The sequence below is a fragment of the Lonchura striata genome, chromosome 19 (genome assembly GCF_050655825.1).
Source record: "Lonchura striata isolate lonStrDom1 chromosome 19, ASM5065582v1, whole genome shotgun sequence".
Classification (NCBI taxonomy): domain Eukaryota; kingdom Metazoa; phylum Chordata; class Aves; order Passeriformes; family Estrildidae; genus Lonchura; species Lonchura striata.
The window spans coordinates 6,583,655-6,603,338 of NC_140721.1; the positions used below are offsets into that span (position 1 = coordinate 6,583,655).

General features: G+C 62.4%; 4 protein-coding genes across 8 annotated transcripts; all 4 read left to right on the plus strand.

The window, feature by feature from the left end:
- Positions 1 to 580: 580 nt before the first annotated feature.
- On the plus strand, positions 581 to 2,436 carry LOC146765783 (uroplakin-3b-like). Of its 2 annotated transcripts, XM_085557543.1 has the most exons (6): positions 581 to 691; positions 916 to 1,065; positions 1,156 to 1,375; positions 1,450 to 1,526; positions 1,717 to 1,837; positions 2,055 to 2,436. In XM_085557543.1, the coding sequence occupies exons 1-6, from the start codon at positions 634 to 636 to the stop codon at positions 2,311 to 2,313; spliced, it is 885 nt and encodes a 294-aa protein (XP_085413669.1). In that variant the 5' UTR covers positions 581 to 633; the 3' UTR covers positions 2,314 to 2,436. The 2 variants fall into 2 exon arrangements, with proteins under 2 accessions (XP_085413669.1, XP_085413670.1); XM_085557544.1 differs by lacking the exon at positions 916 to 1,065.
- A 266-nt stretch (positions 2,437 to 2,702) lies between these two features.
- On the plus strand, positions 2,703 to 5,865 carry LOC144247257 (uroplakin-3b-like protein 1). The gene is made up of 7 exons (XM_077787621.2): positions 2,703 to 2,780; positions 3,353 to 3,499; positions 3,589 to 3,814; positions 3,904 to 3,980; positions 4,288 to 4,414; positions 4,523 to 4,639; positions 5,614 to 5,865. Exons 1-6 carry the CDS (start codon positions 2,735 to 2,737, stop codon positions 4,623 to 4,625), a joined length of 726 nt encoding a protein of 241 aa, XP_077643747.2. The 5' UTR covers positions 2,703 to 2,734; the 3' UTR covers positions 4,626 to 4,639; positions 5,614 to 5,865.
- A 1,269-nt stretch (positions 5,866 to 7,134) lies between these two features.
- On the plus strand, positions 7,135 to 17,300 carry LOC110481951 (ras GTPase-activating protein 4). Of its 4 annotated transcripts, none has more exons than XR_014949577.1 (20): positions 7,135 to 7,307; positions 11,648 to 11,704; positions 12,122 to 12,235; positions 12,542 to 12,603; positions 12,720 to 12,849; positions 13,125 to 13,206; positions 13,364 to 13,495; positions 13,573 to 13,664; positions 14,182 to 14,305; positions 14,407 to 14,560; positions 14,886 to 14,950; positions 15,141 to 15,253; positions 15,324 to 15,510; positions 15,739 to 15,850; positions 15,934 to 16,257; positions 16,335 to 16,472; positions 16,571 to 16,706; positions 16,783 to 16,903; positions 16,988 to 17,046; positions 17,144 to 17,300. XR_014949577.1 is itself a non-coding variant. In XM_031506433.3 (20 exons), the coding sequence occupies exons 1-20, from the start codon at positions 7,243 to 7,245 to the stop codon at positions 17,260 to 17,262; spliced, it is 2,412 nt and encodes an 803-aa protein (XP_031362293.3). In that variant the 5' UTR covers positions 7,135 to 7,242; the 3' UTR covers positions 17,263 to 17,300. The 4 variants fall into 4 exon arrangements, 2 of the variants coding, with proteins under 2 accessions (XP_031362293.3, XP_085413662.1); XM_031506433.3 differs by having other exon boundaries at positions 15,713 to 15,850; XM_085557536.1 differs by having other exon boundaries at positions 16,824 to 16,903.
- Positions 17,301 to 18,368: 1,068 nt separating this feature from the next.
- POLR2J (RNA polymerase II subunit J) lies at positions 18,369 to 19,577 on the plus strand. The gene is made up of 4 exons (XM_021551018.4): positions 18,369 to 18,435; positions 18,581 to 18,670; positions 18,758 to 18,932; positions 19,462 to 19,577. Exons 1-4 carry the CDS (start codon positions 18,383 to 18,385, stop codon positions 19,495 to 19,497), a joined length of 354 nt encoding a protein of 117 aa, XP_021406693.1. The 5' UTR covers positions 18,369 to 18,382; the 3' UTR covers positions 19,498 to 19,577.
- Positions 19,578 to 19,684: the final 107 nt, after the last annotated feature.

Below are 19,684 nucleotides of genomic sequence, written 5' to 3' on the forward strand. Positions count from 1 at the left end.
CAGCGTGTGGGGTGGCCCCTGAGCTGAAAAGGCTTCCGTGGCTCTGGTGTTGGGTGGGACCATTCACCTGAACGCTGGGATTTGGGTTCGTTTGGGTGTGATGTTCCGCAGCGCTTCCCTGCCCGCGGGGCAGGGCTGGCTGCACCCGAACCAGTCGGGCACGGGCTCACCCCTGGCTCCGGGGGACTGGTGGGCACACGGCATCCACAAGGAGTTGGGTCTTGGTGGGGCGAGTGGGGTTCCAGGACGACTTGCCCGGCTGCCCCCGTAGCGGCAGCAAAGGCCGAACCCTGCCAACCCATCCTGGAACATTGCCCCAGTGCCTCCTGTGCCTCAGTTTCCCCTTTCACATGACTGTCCTGTGCCTTGATTCCTCGCAGGTGCCTCGGGGGTCCTGCAGGACGGTTCCCAGCGGATTGGGGACCAGCGGGTGGCCCGGGATGCTCAGCTGGCCCCTCTGCCCGCGGGGCCCGGCCGGGCCGGCAGAGCCGGTGCAGGAATGCGGGGCTGGGAGGGCCCAGCTCCAGGACAGGCGGTCCCTGCTGCGGGGGCACTGGGGGCAGTTCGTCCCCTCGGCAGCGGGACGGGGTGAGCAGAGCAGGACATCACATCCAGCACCAGCAGGACGACGCCATGGAGCTGCCGTGGGTGCTGCTGGCTCTGGCTGGGATGGGCGCGGCCGCGGATTTGGGTGACTCCCTGGGGGACAGGGCAGGGGGGACAGGGGCCTGGAGGGGCTGCGAGGCGTTTGTGCCAGGGAGGGGTTTATGGGGCTGGGCATGGCTGGGGGGTGCTGTCCCCCTCGTGCTGGCTCCTTGTGACAGTCCCGTGTGCCAGCACTGGTGTGGGTGCGGGGTCGGGCGCTTGCTGAGCGTGTGGAACGGGGGGTCCCTCGCTCACTGCCCTCTCCCCCAGCCCGGCTGCCCTACGTGCCCCACGTGCCCCCCATGGCACTGCTGGGCAAGGTCACTGCCACCACCTTCGCGCTGGCGAGGCCCTGCTGCGTCTTTGACGGCCACGCCGAAGCCTCCGACACCGTTTGGCTGGCGGTGGCCTTTGCCAACGGTGAGCGCCCGCCGGTCCCGCACGTCCCCCTGTGGCAGGGGACATGGGGGACCCCACGGCAGTCGCTCACCCTCCATCTGTGCCGTGCAGCATCAGGCACCTTCCGAAACCCCCCGTCCCGGGCTGACGTGCCCCCGTACAAGCAGCTGCCCACTGCCCGCTCCTACATGACGCTGGAGACGGCGGCGGCCGCGTATTCCTGCCGGGCAGCGAGCGCGCCCGTGCTGCGGGTCGGGAGCGACACGGCGTGCGGGGAGCAGGGCAGGGAGGACCCCTGCAATGGGCCCCTGCCCTCCCCGGGACCCTACAGGTAAGGCCAGAAGCCCCAAATCCCGGCTGGGGTGACTCGCTTGTCCCCCGGTACCACCCCCGTGCCCGTGGCAGGGTGAAGTTCCTGCTGATGGGCTGCCGCGGCCCCAAAGCGGAGACGCGGTGGTCCGAGCCCATCCTCCTGCGCACAGGTACCTGTGGCACTGCCACCCCCCCCGCGGGTCCCCGGCACCCGCCTGGTTGGGGTGCTGGCACGTGGCACAGCATCAGCCCCGTGCCATCACCCCAAAACGTGCGGGATGAAGTGATCCCCGATCCCACATCCACCCCATATCCCCGATCCCACATCCACCCCATATCCCCCATCCCGCCTCCTTCCAGCCGTCAGCCCGAGCACCATCGAGCCTGTGCCCGCTCGCCGTGGCAGTGCCGTGGTGGTCATCGCCTCCATCCTGGCCAGCCTGGGGGCCGTGCTGGCCACCGCCGTGCTCGGAGCCCTGGGGTACGGGGGGCTATGGGGGGGCAGTGTCTACAGGGCCTCAGGAGAACACCCCAACGTGGCAACCCCGTCAGCAAAGAAATCTTTTTAACAATGAAAAAGTATTTTTATTCCTAAATTGGGGGGTTGCCATAGTTTGCAAGAGAAAGGGCTCCTTGGGGGTGGCTGGTGCAGAGCCCCACAGACCCCACTTGATGCCTCTGCTTCCGTCTCCCTGCAGTGCCAAGGTGTGGAGTTCCCTGTGCCACCCGGGCTTGGGGACCGACTCCTTCATCCGCAGATCCTACCGGACCCACCACATCCCCCCGGGCCTGCCCCAGCCCCCCGGCGGCGGGTGTAGCCCCCCAGGGCTGTGCTGCTCTGTCCCCCAAGCCCCTGCTCCGTGTCAGAGAATCATGGAACAGTTTGGGTTGGACGGGACCATAAAGGGACCACCTCGTTTCAACCCCCCTGTCACAGGCAGGGCCACCTTCCAATAGACATGAACTGTCCTGTCAATTAAAATCTGATTTTCCAACTGCAGCTGTCTCCTCCTGGTCTTTGGCCATGCAGGGCGGGACTGGGAAGGTGGGCGACCTCAAGACCCACGTGGGCCCTGGTTTGATGGCACTCGGTGTCGGTGTGGGGGGCACTTGGTAGCGCTGGTGGGGTCTGTGGGGCGCATCACCACGGGTGAAGCTGTCACCCAGCCATGCCACAAACTCAGCGGTTCTCACTCAGCACGCCTCGCCGGCGGGCGCTCAAAAATAACAAAAGCTCCCGGGGAAACGAGCCCAACCTGTTTGCCACGGGGCTGCGGCCGCTGCAGGAATGTGGGCGGATGGTGACCACAGGCGGGTCCCAGGGGACGCGGAGCTCCAGCAGCCGCACTCCCGCCCTCGGCACCAAGGCGCCCGCACCATGCTCCCGCTGCTGCTCCTGCTCCTGCCCGCGGCCCGCGGCACAGGTGAGTCCGGGACGCCACCGGGATGGGCTCGGGGCTCCCCTCGGCACTGCGGGGTCCCCCCGTGCACAGGCACCAGGACCCCGCTGAGCCTGGAGGTGTAGGGCAGCTGATGCCCCCCAATTCTGGATCGCGTTTGGGTGTCACCTCCAGTCTCTGCTGTCACTGATATTGGCTGACTGGCACAGTGTGGGGTCCCCACTGGAGTCCAGCAGGACTCTCCTGAGCCTGGAGGTGTAGGGCAGCTGATGCCCCCCCATTCTTGGTGCCACCCCAAGTGTCCCTGGTGTCACCCACCCTAGTCCTCTGGTGAGGGAGTCCCGCACGGGTGTTCCCCCCGCCGCTGGGAACATGGAGAGTTTTTGCTTCCTCTTTTAATGAAATACGTGTCTGAGCCCAGGCTGGGGGTGGCAGGGGAGCAGAGGCCGCACTGCCGGGATGCCAGGGTTCAGCTGCCTCCTGCCCCTGTCCCCGCTCCGATCCCCGGCACCGCGGCCGCCGCTCGGAGCCTCCGTTCCGGGGCTGCAGCGGGGGATCCACACCCTCCACCGCACCCCCTTGGCTTCTCACCGCAGCCGTGGTGGGGCCCGAGCCAACCCTGGCCAAGGATCCCCCGCTGGAGGGGGTGACGACCACCTCCACCTTCGTGCTGGACCAGCCCCGCTGCGTCTTCAAAAACTACAGCAACGCCGTCATCTGGCTGGTGGTGTCCACGAACAAGGGTAGGTGGGAGCAGCCCAGGGCAGGGGGCGTGCAGGGGTCCCTGTATCCCCCACCAAGTCCCTCCTCACCCCCATCCCCATCCCTGCAGATGCCTTCAACAACAGCTTGATACCGGGGACTCCCGAGATCGCATTCCAGAAGTTCCCTGACAAGGCCTCTGCCTACATGACCCTCAATGTCACCCTGGACAGCTACCCCTGCCCCAAAGCCCCCGGGGACATCACGGTGCTGCGCGTGGGCAGCGAGACCAGCTGTGCAATGGATGAGACGAGACCCACGTGCAATGGCCCCCTGCCCGGCCCCGGGCCGTACTGGTGAGCCTGCTCTGGGACCGGCCCCCCTCAAGGGCCGCCAGCAGCCCCCCGGCTCACAGGGCTGTGGCCAACCTCCCTTCCCATCTTAGGGTGAAGTTCCTCGCCCTGGAGGACTCTAAGCCCGTGGCTGAGACAAGCTGGTCAATGCCAATCGTGCTGAGGACAGGTACCGGTGCTCGTCCTGCCCCCACACCCAGCCCAGAGCCGTCCAGGACAATGTGGGGTGGCCTTGGGCATGTGGGGTGGTCCCAGGGGGATGAATGCTGAGCAACAGTGATTTGGGGTGAGGGCTCCTGTGAGCAGCTGGGGAAACTGAGGTAGGGCTCTGCCGCGGGTCTCACTCGTGTACGGTGGCACCGTGTGATGGCACATTGGGATGGCACACACGAACACACCGTCACCATCCAGAGCCCTGAGCCACGCCGGGGTGTGATCCCTGCATCCTGCTCCCTCTCCTCCTGCTCTCTCCCCAGCCAAGCCAGCCAGCAGCCTCTCCACGGGCAGCGGGCAGAGCGCCGGCATGATCGCCATCACCACCATCCTCTCCATCCTCTTCGCCATCCTCCTGGCTGGACTGGTGGCCATGCTCGTCTTCTGCGGGTGAGTGCCGCCAGCTGGGCGTGCGGGGCACCCGGGACCGGCGGCGGAGGGTGACAACGTCACCCCCTGGTCCCCACCCTCATCCCTCGGCCCGCCTTCCCTCCCCAGCTCGGACTCCTGCGGCAGCAGCACCTTCAGCAAGCCGGAGTCGGTGACGGTGCGGCGGTACAACACCCACCACGTCTATGACCAGCCGAGCGCCCGGCTCTGAGCGCCCCGCGCGGGGTAAATGCGCCCGCACCGCTCCGTCCCTGCGGTGCCACCAGCCCCGCACCGCTCCGTCCCTGCGGTGCCACCAGCCCCGCGCCGCTCCGTCCCTGCGGTGCCACCAGCCCGCCGCGGGGACACGGCCGGAGCCGCCCCCCGGCCCGGGGGCGGTGGAGCGGGACATTAAAGCTTTTCCGCACGCTTTGTGCCCCGCCTGCTTGTGACCCCTCGCTGCCCCCCGCAGCCCCCTGGAAAGCCCCAAGGTCCCCTGTCCCCCCGAGCCCCAGCGCTGGCTGGGAGAGAGCTGCGGCCGGGGATGCTCTGCTGCGGGAGACCTCGCCACACCCAGCTGGGCATCGATGCCACCTGTGCCCACTTCGGATGGGGAAAAGTCCCCTGGGTGCAGGGCAGCGGGGGGAGCCTGCCCCCCCCAGCTCTGATGCACTGAAATGCCCGGGAGCTGGGGATGGGGGGTGTGGGGGGTGTTTCTCCAACACCTTTTATCCTACAATGATCTCTTCCTAACCAAGCCCAGAGGAGGGGCTCCCACACCCCGAAATGACCCAATCCATCCCGGGTACAGCTCGGGTTCCTCTGAGAGCTATGAGACCTCAAGAGGGGACCCCGGGGTGTCTGATCCTGCACTGGGGGGTGTCCCTGATCCCGATCTGGGGGATGTGGGGGCTGATCCTGCACTGGGGGGTGTCCCTTATCCCGATCTGGGGGATGTGGGGGCTGATCCTGCACTGATGAGGAGCGGGCTGTGGCGGGGAGGGGACTGGAAGGGACTGGATCCATCATTGCTGATCCCACAGCGGGGCGTGGGTCTCTGATGCTGATCTCGGGGCTGCGGGTGCCCTGATCCCGCAGCCCGGGCAGGATGAGACCCCGCTGGTGCTGGAGACGATCCCGCAGCGGGTGGAGCCGGGGCAGGTGTGTGTGTACCTATAGACATCGTACACAAACATTAACAGCCGCGTTTCTCCCCGCAGGCGCCACGCCAAGGGCAGCATCGCGGTGCCACCGCAGCCCGGTCACAGCGCCCTTACGGGGTGTCAGCAACCTGCCCCCCCACTGCCGGAGCCGCCTCCGTGGAGCCCGGCCAAGGGAAATGAAGCAAATCCAGCGATTAACTCCTGCCGGGATCCGCGCGGCAGCACAGGAGGGATGGGTCCGTCCGGCAAACGCGGCTCCTCTCCGCCCTACACCCCGCGCCCCAAATAAAACTCCCGCTTCGCCTGCAAGGGGCTCTGCAAAGGGCGCTGTCGCCTCCCACGCGTGCCTTGCCGGCCGTGTGGCCCCGACCGCCCGTGGGGCCGGGGCTGGCACACGGAGAGGCTCGTGGGAGGCGGCGGGGACTGCGTTTGTCCCCTTGCTGTCCCCTGCGCGGGGGAGGCAGAGGGGCAGCGCTGGAGGAACAGACAGTGTGTTCTTCCCAGCGTGTTCCCAGCGTGGCCCTGCCGTGTCCCCAGAGCGTCCCCGCCGGGAAAATGCCAAGGACCATCTTGGCCGGCACAGCTTTGGGTGGCAGCCGAGCCCCCGAGCCCGGGTGGGTCTCGCCATGGGGGGGTCCCCGAGCCTCTGCTGGGATTTAGGGCACCGAGCACCCACAAATGCCGCCTGGGCGGTGCAGTACTTTTAAAACAAACAAACAAATGGGTTAAAAATCAATCAAACGGGGAGGTTGGGGTGCAGAGCAGCGCGGCCGATGCTGCAGCCCCCAGGTTCGGGGGTTCGGAGGGTCCCGTGTGGGACTGGGCCGATCCAGGGGGCGCCGGGCTGGGCAGGATGGGCACGAACCGGGCTGGAGCCGCGGGGCGGCCGGGGACAGAGGGGACAGAGAGGACAGGGAGGGACCGAGGGGACAGAGAGGACAGAAAGGGGAACGAGGGGACAGACAGGGGACAGAGGGGACCGAGGGGACAGAAAGGGGACCGAGGGGAAAGAGGGGACAGAGAAGGGAACGAGGGGATGGAGGGGACCGAGGGGACAGACAAGGGACAGACAGGGGACAGAGAGGGACCGAGGGGACAGAAAGGGGAACGAGGGGACAGAGGGGACAGAAGGGACAGAGAGGAGACAGAGGGATCCGAGGGGACAAAGAGGGGAACGAGGGGATAGAGAGGGGATGGAGGGGACCGAGGGGTCCGAGGGGACAGAAAGGGGAACGAGGGGTCAGACAGGGGACAGAGGGGACCGAGGGGAAAGAGGGGATGGAGGGGTCCGAGGGGACAGAGGGGAGAGAAAGGGGAACGAAGGGACAGACAGGGGACAGAGGGAACAGAAAGGGGACTGAGGGGACAGAGGGAACAGAGAGGGGACCGAGGGGAAAGAGGGGACAGAGAGGGGACAAAGGGGACACAGCGGGGGGACCCGCGGGACCCCGGCAGCGCGGGGAGCCCGGCCCCGCCCACCCGCGCAGGCCACACCCCCTGGCAGACAGCCGATGGGATCAGCCAATGGGCGCCGCGGATGCGCTCCAGGCCCCGCCCACTTCCCCGCCCCCGCGCGCTGATTGGCGGGCGCCAGCGCCGGCCCGCACATGGGCGCTGTGCTCGGGCCGCGGGTTCGAGGCCGCGCTCGGCGCCTTTGGCTCCGCGCGGCTCCGCTGCCCGCCCGCCATGGCCCGGCGCAGCGCCCTCTCCATCCGCATCGTGGAGGGCAGGAACCTGCCCGCCAAGGACATGTGAGTGCCCCCGCGGCGGCCGGGACGCGTTCGGGGCGGGGGCATCCCGAGGGACTCGCCGCTTTCCCAGGGGTGCTGCGGGGTGTCCCCCCAACAGGTCCCCGATGGGGACACCACCCTCGGGCTGGCCTTAGAGCCTCCTCCCTGCTTTGGGGGCTTGCCCAGAACGGTTTGGGCGACCCCCAGCCATGGTGTAAGGGCTTTAGGATCAGGTGGCTTTAGGATCCCCTTTTGGGGTGTCACCCCTTGGGGTGTTCCCTCCAGGATGGCTTTGGAGTCGCCCTGCACTGAGGATTCGCCCCAGGGTGGCTTTAGGGTCCCCCACCCCAGCAGAGTGTTTACTTTGGGGGTTCCCTTCAGGGTAGATTTGGGGTACCCCTCCAGCAGTGCATCTACTTTGGAGGTTCCCCATAGGGTGGCTTTGGAATCCCCCTTGCTTTGGGATTTCCTCCAGGATGGCTTTGCTGTTCCCTTGCTTTGGGGGTTCCCCCAGTGCGGTTTTGGGACCCCCCTTGCCCTGGGGATCCCCTTTAGGACATTTTTGTGTGTTCTTAGCGCTTTGGGGGCTCCCTCAGCAGTGCTGTGATTTGGGGGCACCCCCGGGATGGGGCTGAGGTTTCCCCCCTTGCTGTGGGATGCCCCCAGCAGTGTTTTGGGTACCCCAAGCAGCGCTCCCACTTTGGGGGGTCCCTCTGTGCTGCCACGGGGCAGGGCTGTCCCCAGCACAGCGGGACCCTCGCCGGGACCCCCGGACGCGCAGCAGGAGCCGGTACTGGTCCCCAAAGGAGCAGGGGCTGTGCCAGTGCTGTGTCCCCGCTCCGCTGCCATGCCCGCCTCCATCCCACCTGGCTGAGGTGCGGGGAGCAGCCCTTGGCTCGGGATTTCCCTCCCAGGAAAATCCCGGTGTTCTCCTCACCGCTCCGATCCTTCTGGGGCGGGATGTGGGGACAGCGCCGGGGTGGCCCCAGCCGCCACCAAGGCAGCGGGAAGCTGCTGAGGAGCGCTCGGCAGCCGGCAAACCAGCAAAAATCCCTGCAGCCGTCATGGAAAAAGAGGATAAACAAGGAAAGAAACATGACTTTTTTTTTTTTTTTTTTTTGTTTAAATCCCGTGTGTCAGGGCCTGATTTTTAAATCCCTTGGCACAGCTCCCCGGCGGAGCTTGACCCAGCAGGGGCAGGCTCTGGGTTTTGGGAGATCCGGAGAGCCACAGCGCCTGGAGCGGAGCTCTCCGGGCCGGTGCCGCTGGGCTGGGCAGGGAAACCCGAGCGCGACCTTGGCCCCGGCCGGGCCCGGCCCCTTCCCCGCCGCGCAGCGCCCCAGGGATCCGGTTCCCTGCCCTGGCACCGCTCTGGGGATCGCTGCTTTCCTCCGGGAATCCCCTCTGCCGGGTGTCCCCGCTGCCAACAGCCAGGGCTGATGGAGCACCCCCAAATCCCCCGGGGAACCCCACGGGATTTGGCTCAGGGAGTTACGGGAGCCCCCCCAAGCTGAGGCTGCCAAATCTTCCCCTCGTCTTTATCCCAGGAAAGCCAGGGAAAGGATCTGATTTTTTAAAATGGTTTTTAATTTTTAAATTGACTTTATTTAGTATTGATTTTTTTAATATGACATTTAATTTATTTTATTTTATTTAATGTTTTATTATTTATTTATTTTATTGGCTTATTTCCATGTTAGGATAATAAATAATGCCAATAATTTTTAATCTTTAATTTATCCTAATCTATTCTATTTTTATTTCAATATTTTCACTTTTTAACTTTCTATTTCATTATTTATTTTTAAAATTACTTTTTCTTTCATTTTTGCCCTTTTTCCTTTTCTCCACTTATTTATTTTTCATTTCTTTACTTATTATTCCTCCTTTTATTTTATCCCTTTATTTTATCCTTTTATCCTTTTATTTTACCCTTTTCTTTTCCTTTTCTTTTCCTTTTCTTTTATTTTTAATTAGATCTTCAAATTTTTATTCATTTTTTCTTTAATTTCTCATTTTTAATTCTATTTCTATTTCTACTTTAATTTTCTTTGATTTTTAAATTCTATTTTTCTTTTATTCTTTATCTTCCTTCCCTTTATCATTCTAATTTTTTTTCCCCCTTTCCTTTTTAGCTCCATTTTTTACTTCAATTTTTATTCATTTCCTCTCACCACCTCCCAAGGCAGAACAACACCAGTTAATTTTTAATTCCATCCCTCCGCGGCTCTGCTGCCGGAGGGGTGGCTGTGTGTTCCTTCCCCCTTCCCCCAGTCCCTCCTGGGCTCATTTCCTCTTTATAAAACCCTTCCCCTTTCCAGCTCCTTCCCTGCCCCCAGCGTGGGTGCCCGAGCAGCGCCGCAAATCCCTCGGCGACATCCCGGGACGGGCAGGGATGCTGCTGCGGTGTCACCCGCCTTTGAGCCGGGATTTGCCACCCAAAATCCGCGTGGCGGCTCGGGCAGCTCCCGCAGCCGCCGAGGGCGGTTCTGCCGCGGAGTGTTTGAATCGCTGCGAACGCCGTGCCCGGCTGGCTCGCAGGAGCCGCGGCCGCGCTGCTGTCCCCGCGCTGGGGACAAGGGTTGCGCTGCCAGCGCGGCCAGCCGCGCGTTGCCGGGCGCAGCTGGAGCTGTTCCCGTTCCGCCTGCCCGCTCCCGGCGTCCCCGATGGTTTGCACAAGGCAGGAAATGTCAGCGATGCGCTCCGCTTCGCCCGCGGCTCTCCCTAAAAATCCTCCCCGCGGCGCCGGGACGGAGCGGGGGCAGCGGCCGAGAGCGGCTCTCGGCACCCGGGGCCGAGGATGGAAGTGCCTGGGAGCAGGGATGTTGTTGTGGCACCCGGCATGCACAGCCTGAGAAGTCCCTGCTGCCGTGCTTAGCGGGACAGGGAGCCCCCCAAACCCTTCAGACCCCTCCAGCCTCTTTGGAATCACCCAAAACCCCTTCAGTCCCCTCCAGCCTCTTTGGAATCCCCCAAAACCCCTTTCAATCCCCTCCAACCTCTTTTGATTCCCCCCAAACCCCTTTCAATCCCCTCCAACCTCTTTTGATTCCCCCCAAACCCCTTTCAATCCCCCCAACCTCTTTTGATTTCCCCAAAACCCCTTTCGGTCCCCTCCAGCCTCTTTTGAACCCTTCAAAACCCTTTCAATCCCCCCCAAAACCCCTTTCAATCCCCCTAAAGACCCTTTCAGTTCCCTCCAACCCCTTTTGATTCCCCCAAATCATCTTCTGATTCCCCCTAGGTACCTTTTCAATCCTCCTCAAAACCATTTTAGTCCCCTCCAACCCCTTTTGATTCCCCAAAACACTTTCAGCCCCCTCCAACTCCTTTTGAACACCCCAAAATCCTCTCAATCCCCCTCAAAACCCTTTCAATCCCCTCCAACTCCTTCTGAATCCCCCAAAACCCCTTTCAGTCCCTCCAAACTCCTTTAGTCCTTCCAAAACCCATCTGGATTCCCCCAGATTCTTTCAGTTGTCCCCAAAACCTTTTCAATCCCCCCAGCAGCTGCCTCTCAGCATCCCTGGATTTGGGATGTGGGAATCACTCAATGCCTGGGGTCCCCCAACCTGTGCACCCTCCCTTTCCCCAGGACACTCGTGGCTGCCTGACAGTGCCACTGGGGTTGGTGTTTATGAGTTCTCCATGCTCCAAGCTGCCCCATGCCAGTGGGATGGCAGCCACAACCTTTCCATGACCTTGGCCACCCCCAGGTCCTGGCTCCTCTGTCCCTGGCCAGAGTCCTCACCCCTGACCCTGTTTCTGATGAAGCAGGGCAATAAGCTGTAAAACCATGATTATTTTTTGGCAAGGGTGACTCGGGTTGTCCCCAGGGAGGAAGCATGGTCAAAGCACGGTGGTGGCTGCCCTTCACACCCTCTGCATCCCTGGGGGTGTCCTTAGGGCTGTCCCCATCCCCGTGAGAGTGCTGGGGGTCTGGGGACACCGTGGGGCTGGAGGAGGCTGCTGTGGCCTCACTCCCCAGTGTGTGAAATTGGGCTGCAGGTGCCTGGAGCTGTTTCGGGGAAAGGGTGGGGTTTGTTTGCTCCTTGCCTTCCTGTGTGGAAAAGGAAAAACCACTTCTGGCAGCCACAGCGGCCGGACACGGTCAGGGAGGGGTGTCCCCGGTCTGGAAGCCAAGCTGGGGTCACCCTGTGCTGGCAGCTGTGGCCAAGATCCCCCGTGGGAGTCTTTGGCAGCCTCTGCTCCCTCAGGGCGTTGTCTCTGCAAGGTCTCTGTTCTGTGGGGGCTGTCAGGGCTGAAGGCTTTGCTCGCCCATGGCCATGAGACTCCTGCAGGTTGGGTGGTGGCCAGGCTGTGGCTGGTGGCACTGACAGAGCTGTCCCTTGTCCTTCTAGCACGGGGAGCAGTGATCCGTACTGCATCGTGAAGATCGATGATGAGGCCATCATCAGGTGGGTGCCCTGGATCCCTGGCTGGTCCCTAAAACTGCTGGAGCCCCAAACCTTGCTCCAGGCAGGTGTCTCCATCTGCTGCATTGTTGCTATGATTATTGTTAAGATCATTATTCATTGCTATTTATCATTCATTATTATTCCCTACTTTGGGCTGAGGTGCTCCTGCAGACACAGAAGTGTCTAACAGCTCATGACCCCCTTCCCCTCCACCCCACCCCTGTGCCTTGCCAGCCCAGAGCCACAAGACAGGACAAGGACAGGGACAGAGACTCATCCCTGCCCCAGCTGAGGCTTTCAAACTCTGGGTGCTTCCCCCAGCCATGTGTCCCCAAAAGCTGGGAAGGTCCCCGGGCTGGGGAGTACCCCTGAGAGGGAGCCCTGTCCCCCCTGTCACCAGTGCCACCTGCCCCACAGGACTGCCACGGTGTGGAAGACGCTGTCCCCGTTCTGGGGGGAGGAATACGAGGTGCAGCTCCAGCCTGGTTTCCACAGCATCTCCATCTACGTCATGGACGAGGATGCCCTCAGGTGTGCTGGGCCTTGGTGGTTTTCCTGTTTGGTGGCTTTTCTGTTGGTGGCTTTGGCTCCCTGCATGCTCAGCCTGGTGCTGCCACCAGAGAATCCACAGCTGGCCACGCTGCCCTGGGCTTTGGGACACAGATGGGTGAAGTTATCTCCCGAGGATATTGTCCAGCTGGCAGCAGAGGGTGGCTGATGTGCTCCATGGGGACAGACACACCATGGTGGCCCCTGTCCAGGATCCCCCAAAGTGGGGGCTGTCCTACCTGGGCACCAATCCCATGGTGGGTCCTGTTGCCCATTTTTGTTTTCCAGCCGTGATGACATCATTGGGAAGGTCTGCATCACCCGGGACATGCTGGCAGAGCACCCCAAGGGTAGGGGAAAGCGTGGCTGGGGGTCCCAGGAGGGACCCATTTCCCACCCCTTGGACAAGCTAGTGCTGAGGGGTTCCCCCATGACCCCTTCATGGGGATCCCCCCTTTTCCCACAGGATACAGCGGCTGGATGAGCCTCAGCGAGGTGGACCCTGATGAGGAGGTGCAGGGGGAGATCCACCTGCAGGTGGAGGTCCTGGGCAGCCAGGTCAGCCGGCGGCTGCGCTGCTCCGTGCTGGAGGCCAGGTGAGAGGGGGCACGAGGGTGACAGGGGCTGTGTGTGCAGCTGGGACATGGGTGCCGAGTCTGAGCTGCTCCATGACTCAGTTTCCCTGCTGTATCCAGTCCTTTGGGTGCAAAGCACCCTCCTCATTACCCAGATGGGGATGCTGGGTCAGGGTCTACCTCATCTGCAGGTCTTTGGGACATGTATCTTGAGATTCTCTGAGAGCAGAGTGGGTGCCACGGGTGCCTGTAGGTATTTTGGGAGGTTGCTGGTAAATTCCCCCTCTCCTCGGCAGGGATTTGGCCAGGAAGGACCGGAATGGTGCCTCCGACCCCTTTGTCCGCCTGCGCTACAACGGGAAGACGCAGGAGAGCACCGTGAGTGCGGCTTCAGCCATGCCCAGCCTGCCAGGGGTGCAGGTGGAATCAATCCACGGGGAACCCAGAGCCATCCCTGTCCCCCAGCATCCCCAGCTTGGTGTCCCTGAGGGACAGACCCAGCCAGCAAGAGAGGACAAAGCTGTTGCCTTTGCAGGTGGTCAAGAAATCCTGTTACCCTCGCTGGAACGAGACCTTCGAGTTCGAGCTGGCCGAGCCTGCTGAGGAGAAGCTCTGCGTGGAGGTGTGGGACTGGGACCTCGTCGGCAGGAATGATTTCCTGGGCAAGGTGAGCCCCAAACCTTTCAGTGCTGCCAGGGTCCAGCCCAGCTGCACACCCAGGCCTCTCCTGCCTTCCCCTCCCAGGTGGTGTTCAGTGTCCAGGGGCTGGAAGCAGCTGGGCAGGAGGAGGGGTGGTTCAGGCTGTGCCCAGACAAGTCCAAGCCAACAGAGGACGAGTGAGTTTTGGCACAGGGTGTTGGGGTGTGCTGGGGGTGGTGCCAGTGCCCTCAGGAGGGATGGGAGTTTTTCTGGGAAGCATCATCATTTTGGAGGGGTAGCCTGGGGTGTTGGGCCACCTCCTGCTTGGTGAAGTATCCATCCATCATCCACCCATTCCATCTGCCCATCATCCACCCATCATCCATCCATCCATCCATCCATCCATCCATTCATCCATCCATCCATCCATCCGTCCACCCATCCATCCATCCATCATCCACCCATTCCATCCACCCATCATCCACCCATCATCCATCCACCCATCCACCCATCCATCATGCACCCATCCATCATCCACCCATTCATCCATCCATCCATCCATCCATTCATCCATCCATCCATCCATCATCCATCCATCCATCCATCCATCCATCCATCATCCATCCATCCATCCATCCATCCATCCATCCATCCATCCATCCATCATCCATCCACCCCTCCACCCACTCACCCACCCTCCCTGTGCTCCTGCAGGCGCCGGGGCAGCCTGGGCTCGCTGCAGCTGCAGGTGAAGCTCCGGGATGAGACGGTGCTTCCCTCCCACTGCTACCAGCCCCTGGTGCAGCTCCTGTGCCAGGAGGTGAAGTTGGGGCGCCAGGTGAGGGGTCCATGCCCAGCCCTGCTGGAGCACCCACATTTCCCAGCTCTGTGGTGTCTGCCTGCCTCGGGCTGTCACCTTAGGGTGCCTCTTCCCTCCAGGATGGCCAAGTGCACCTGGTCACCCTCCTGGACGAAACCACCACGGCCGAGTGCCGGCAGGAGGTCGCCATCAACTTGGTCAAACTCTTCCTGGGCCAGGGGCTGGTCAAGGAGTTCCTGGACCTGCTCTTTGAGCTAGAGCTGGCCAAGCCCTGTAAGGCTGGAATGGGGAGTGGTCCTGGAGGCTTCCTTATCATCTCCTGGGGCTGCAAAACCTCCAGGGCCTTTTGTGGGGATTTTTTTGGGAGTGATGGTTGAGGCTCAGCCATCGCACTGTGCAATCTGTTGGGCTCATCCCAGCAGTTCATGGGCTGAGGTTGGTGGAGGAGCAGGTGGGCTGAGGTTTGGAAATCCCCATGGCCCCCATGGAAATGGCCAGGGGGACGGGGCACAGCCCCTAGGAATGACCCCCATGACTGCAGCTGCCCAGGATGACCTGAGGCCATTCCCCAGGCCATGGACCCTCTCCTGTTTTGCAGGTGAGCCCAACACTCTGTTCCGGAGCAACTCTCTGGCCTCAAAGTCGATGGAGTCCTTCCTCAAGGTGCCACACCACCCAAAACTTGCTCTTCCCAGCTGTTCCTGGCCCTGGGCTGTTCCCAGGGGAAGAACTGGGAGGGATGCTGTGCCTTCCCCCGGGGCTGGGAGACTGGAGAAGATCCACTGGGTGACCCTGGGGGTATCGGGTGCCAAATCTGTGGCCCATCCCTGTCCCCTGTGTGGTCCCTCGGCAGGTGACAGGGATGCCATACCTGCACTTTGTCCTGGGCCCCACCATCACCCGCGTGTTTGAGGAGAAGAAATACGTGGAGCTGGACCCCGGCAAGGTGGAGATCAAAGACGTCGGGTAAGGGGCTCGTGGGGTGGCAGGGCAGGGGTGGCCCCAGCGCTGGGGGTGACAGTGACGGTGCCTGCAGGTGCTCGGGGCTGCACCGGGTGCAGACGGAGGGCGAGGTGATCGAGCAGGGCCGACAGCACCTCCAGTCCTACCTGGGCGAGCTCCTGGACGCCATCGTCAGGTCGGCGCCGGCGTGTCCGCCCCTGATCCGCGCCGCGTTCCGCCAGCTCTTCCAGCGCGTCGGGGAGCGCTTCCCGCAGCACCAGGTCGGGCTGTGCGGGGGATGCCGTGGGCTCAAACGGGGACATCCCCAGGGGACAGCACTCTCTGCGTGTGGTCCCCAGTGTGGTCAGCGGGGTCCCCTCTTGAGCAAGCAGCAGCCCCGGCCACCGGTGCATCGCTGTTTGTGGGGTTGTCCCACGCTGGGAAAGACCCTCACGTGTGTTCCCCACCCCTCGGCGGTCCCAGCACGCCAAATTTGTGGCTGTCACCAGCTTCCTGTGCCTGCGCTTCTTCTCGCCGGCCGTGATGACCCCCAAGCTGTTCCAGCTGCGGGCCGCACACGCGGACGCGCGGACCAGCCGCACGCTGCTGCTGCTGGCCAAGGTGCGACAGGGGACACCGGGGCGGCCCTTTGGGGTGCCGGCCGGGTCTCCTGGGGGTGACGCTGCCACCGCCGCGGTCCCCAGGCCATCCAGCTGGTCGGGAACATGGAGCCGGCGGCCGGGCGCGCCAAGGAGACGTGGCTGTCGCCGCTGCTGCCCGCCCTGCAGGAGGGCACCGCCCGCATGAGGGACTTCATCACCCGCCTGGTGGGCACGGAGGAGGACAAGGGCGAGGAGGAGGGCGAGGGGCGGCCGCTGGGGCCCTCGCCGGCCGTGGTGAAGGAGGGGATGCTCCTCGTGCACAAGACACGGGGCAAGGGGCCGCTGCTCGCCGCTGCCGCCGGCAAGAAACTCCATTTCTGCCTCACCGCGGAGTCCTTGAGCTTCGGCAAGAGCCCCGGTGCGGAGGTACGGGCGTGCTGGGGGGGCGGGGGGGCGGGCAGCGGGGCGGCGCTGACCCCCTCCGTGTGTGTCCTTTCCATCAGCGTATCGGTGCCATCGCCCTGGGCGACATCCTGGCGGCCGAGAAGGTGGAGGAGAAGAGCTTCGGCAGCTCCCACGTCATGCAGGTGGTCTACATGGCCACGGGCGGGCAGCAGGAGACGGCTTACCTGCAGTGCAAGGTGCGGCGGGGACAGCGGGCGGTGGCACGGCGCGGTCGGTGGCACGGCGCGGGCGGTGGCACGGCGCGGGCACCCTCCGACTGTCCCCAACCCCGCAGTGTGTCAACGAGCTGAACCAGTGGCTGTCAGCCCTGCGCAAGGTGTGCGGCAACAACCCCCGCGTGCTCCGCTCCTACCACCCCGGCGTTTTCCGCGGCGACAAGTGGAGCTGCTGCCACCAGCGCGACAGGACAGGTACGCGGAGGTGGCCCCGGAGCCCCGCGGGGGTGCCGGGCTGTCCCCCCGGTACGGTGACCCCGCTGCCCCGCAGGGCTGGGATGCGACCGGACCCGGCACGGCGTCACCCTGCAGGACTGGAGTGACCCGCTGGAGCCCACGGTGGAGGCGCAGCGCCTCTTCCAGCACCTGCAGGGCCTGCGGGGGACGCTCAGGTGAGCCCCTGGCCCCGGGACCCCCGCACCGGCCCCGCCGCCGCGCTGCTCCTGCCACGGCCGGTCCCTCTCCCCTCTCCGCAGGGACAAGTACTGGGAGCTGCAGGAGCCGGAGGCGGCCCGCAACGGCCCCCGCGGTGAAGGTGGGTTGGGGTGCGGGGTTTGGGGATGTTCTGCTTGGGCGGTGTCCCCGGCGGTCACAGGGGCTGTGGGGATGACCTGTCCCGCCCTGTCCCGCAGACGCTGCCCTGCCCGAGGGGCTGAGCCGGCTGCTGGCGGTGCTGGGGGAGCTGGAGCGCTGCCACCGCCGGGAGCTGCCCCCGCCGCCGGCCCCGGCCCTGCTGCGGCTGCAGACGTGAGGGAGCGCGGCCCCGCAATAAAGGCACTTGGTACCCTGCGGCCGTGTCCTGTGTCTGCTGGGGACGGGACTGCCCAGAGCCCTGCTGGTGCCACTGCTCGCAGTTACACTGCTGCCACCTCTGAGGCCATTTCTGGTGGCACCACTGGTGGCCTGATAAAAGCACTGATGGGGGTTCCCTTGGTGGCGCTACTGATGGTGACACTGCTGACAGTTACACTGCTGGCACCTCTGAGGGTCCTGCTGGGGCCATTTCTGGTGGCATCACCTGTGGCATCACCGGTGGCATTGCTGGTGGCCTGATAAAAGCACTGCTGGTTCTCTTGGTGGCGCTACTGATGGTGGCACTGCTGACAGTTACACTGGTGACATCTCTGAGGGTCCTGCTGGGGCCATTTCTGGTGCCATCACTGGTAGCATGGCCAGTGGCATCACTGTGGCTGGATAAAAGCACTGCTGCTTCTCTTGGTGGCGCTACTGATGGTGGCACTGCTGGCAGGTACACTGGTGACATCTCTGAGAGTCCTGCTGGGGCCATTTCTGGTGGCATCGCCGGTGGCATCACTGGTGGCTTGATAAAAGCACAGCTGGATGTTCTCTTGGTGGCACTACTGATGGTGGCACTGCTCACAGTTACACTAGTGACACCTCTGAGGGTCCTGCTGGTGCCATCACTGGTGGCATCACTGGTGGCACCACTGGTGGCCTGCTTGGGGGTTCTCTTGGTGGCGCTGCTGATGTTGCCATTGCTCGCTGTCCCTGCTGGTGCCATTTCTGAGGGCCCTCCTGCTGCTGGTTCTGCTGCTGGCAGCATTGCTGCCATCACTGGTGGCTCTGGTGGCCTGCTGTGGCAGCGGTGGCAGCCCTGGAGTCTCTGCTCATGGCCCTGCTGCTGGTGCCAGCTGGTCACGGCCGTGGTGCTCCAGTGGGGACACCGCTGCCGGTGTCACCGGTGTGTGTTCCCTTCCCGGCCGGGGCTCTGAGGCGGCCGCCTCCATTCTCGGCGCCGCCGCCATTGCTGCGGCGGGTCCTCCCGCCCGCCAGGGGGCGCTGCGCGGCGCCCCGGGCGGGCGGAAGTGACGTAACGGAAGCGGAGCGGCGGCCGCCATAGCAACGGCGCGATGAACGCGCCGCCGGCCTTCGAGTCCTTCCTGCTCTTCGAGGGCGAGAAAAAGTGAGGGGATACCGGGGGGCGAGTAATTAACCCTGATCAGAGCGCGGGGGGCTGGGAGCGGGGGGAAGCGGGCCTTTCCCCCCAGTCCCCGCCGTGCCCTGGCGCGCACGGATCGCTAACACCCCTGCATCCCGTAACACCTCAGGATCACCATCAACAAGGACACCAAGGTGCCCAACGCCTGCCTGTTCACCATCAACAAGGAGGACCACACGCTCGGGAACATCATCAAGTCGTAAGTTGGAGCGGGGAGGAGACTGCGGGGAGGTTTGGGATTTTCCTGCCCTTCATTTCCCGGGGTTGGGTTTTTGTTCCGTCCCAGGCAGCTGCTCAAGGACCCGCAGGTGCTGTTCGCAGGGTACAAGGTCCCTCACCCTCTGGAACATAAAATCATCATCCGTGTCCAAACCACCCCAGATTACAGCCCGCAGGAAGCTTTCACCAATGCCATCACGGACCTGATCAGTGAGCTCTCCCTGCTGGAAGAGAGGTTCAGGGTAAGGGCACTGTTTTCCTTAAAACTCTTTGGCCTTGTTATACTTGTATTTTTTTTTTTTATTTGTTTGTTTGGCCTTGTTATACTGTTTTTATGTGTCTTAAAGCTGCTGGCTTGAGGTTGGTGAATTAATTCAAGCCACCCTCCTTGTGTTGTTCAGCTGCTGTCAAAGCCTGGCTGCTCTTAAGTGCATTTTTATTTTCTTTTTTCTACTTCTGACAAAGCTCTGAGCCCATATTTTCACCTCTCATCGCTTCTGCTCAGTTTATTTATTGATTTAGCCCCCTAATCCTGAGATTTAATCTTACTCAGAAAAATTCAGGGAGGCTGTGACTGAAACAGTACCTCTGATGTGCTGAGAAAAGGCACCAAATTGTAAATAAGTTTTGATTTTAATTTCAGTATTCTGCTTGCTGTAGAGATTTCCACTGGGTTGTGATTCACAGAAGAGTCAGGAATGATTAAACACCAACCTGCAGCTCAGTAACAACTCTTGTCTAACCATGTGTATTTTTGCTTTTGCTTTACAGGTTGCTATTAAGGACAAACAAGAAGGAATTGAGTAAAATGGAGCAGACTGTTACTTCTGAGGCAGAATGACGTGTCTGTTACTGGATTAAATATTTAAACCTCCATTCATGGCAAATATTTTTCCCCTTGTCCCACTTCTGTTTAATTTTTGACAGCAGCAGCAATATTTTGAGTTTTGGTTTTATTTTCATAGCAGACAGGCACTTTGCCAGGAGGATAAAA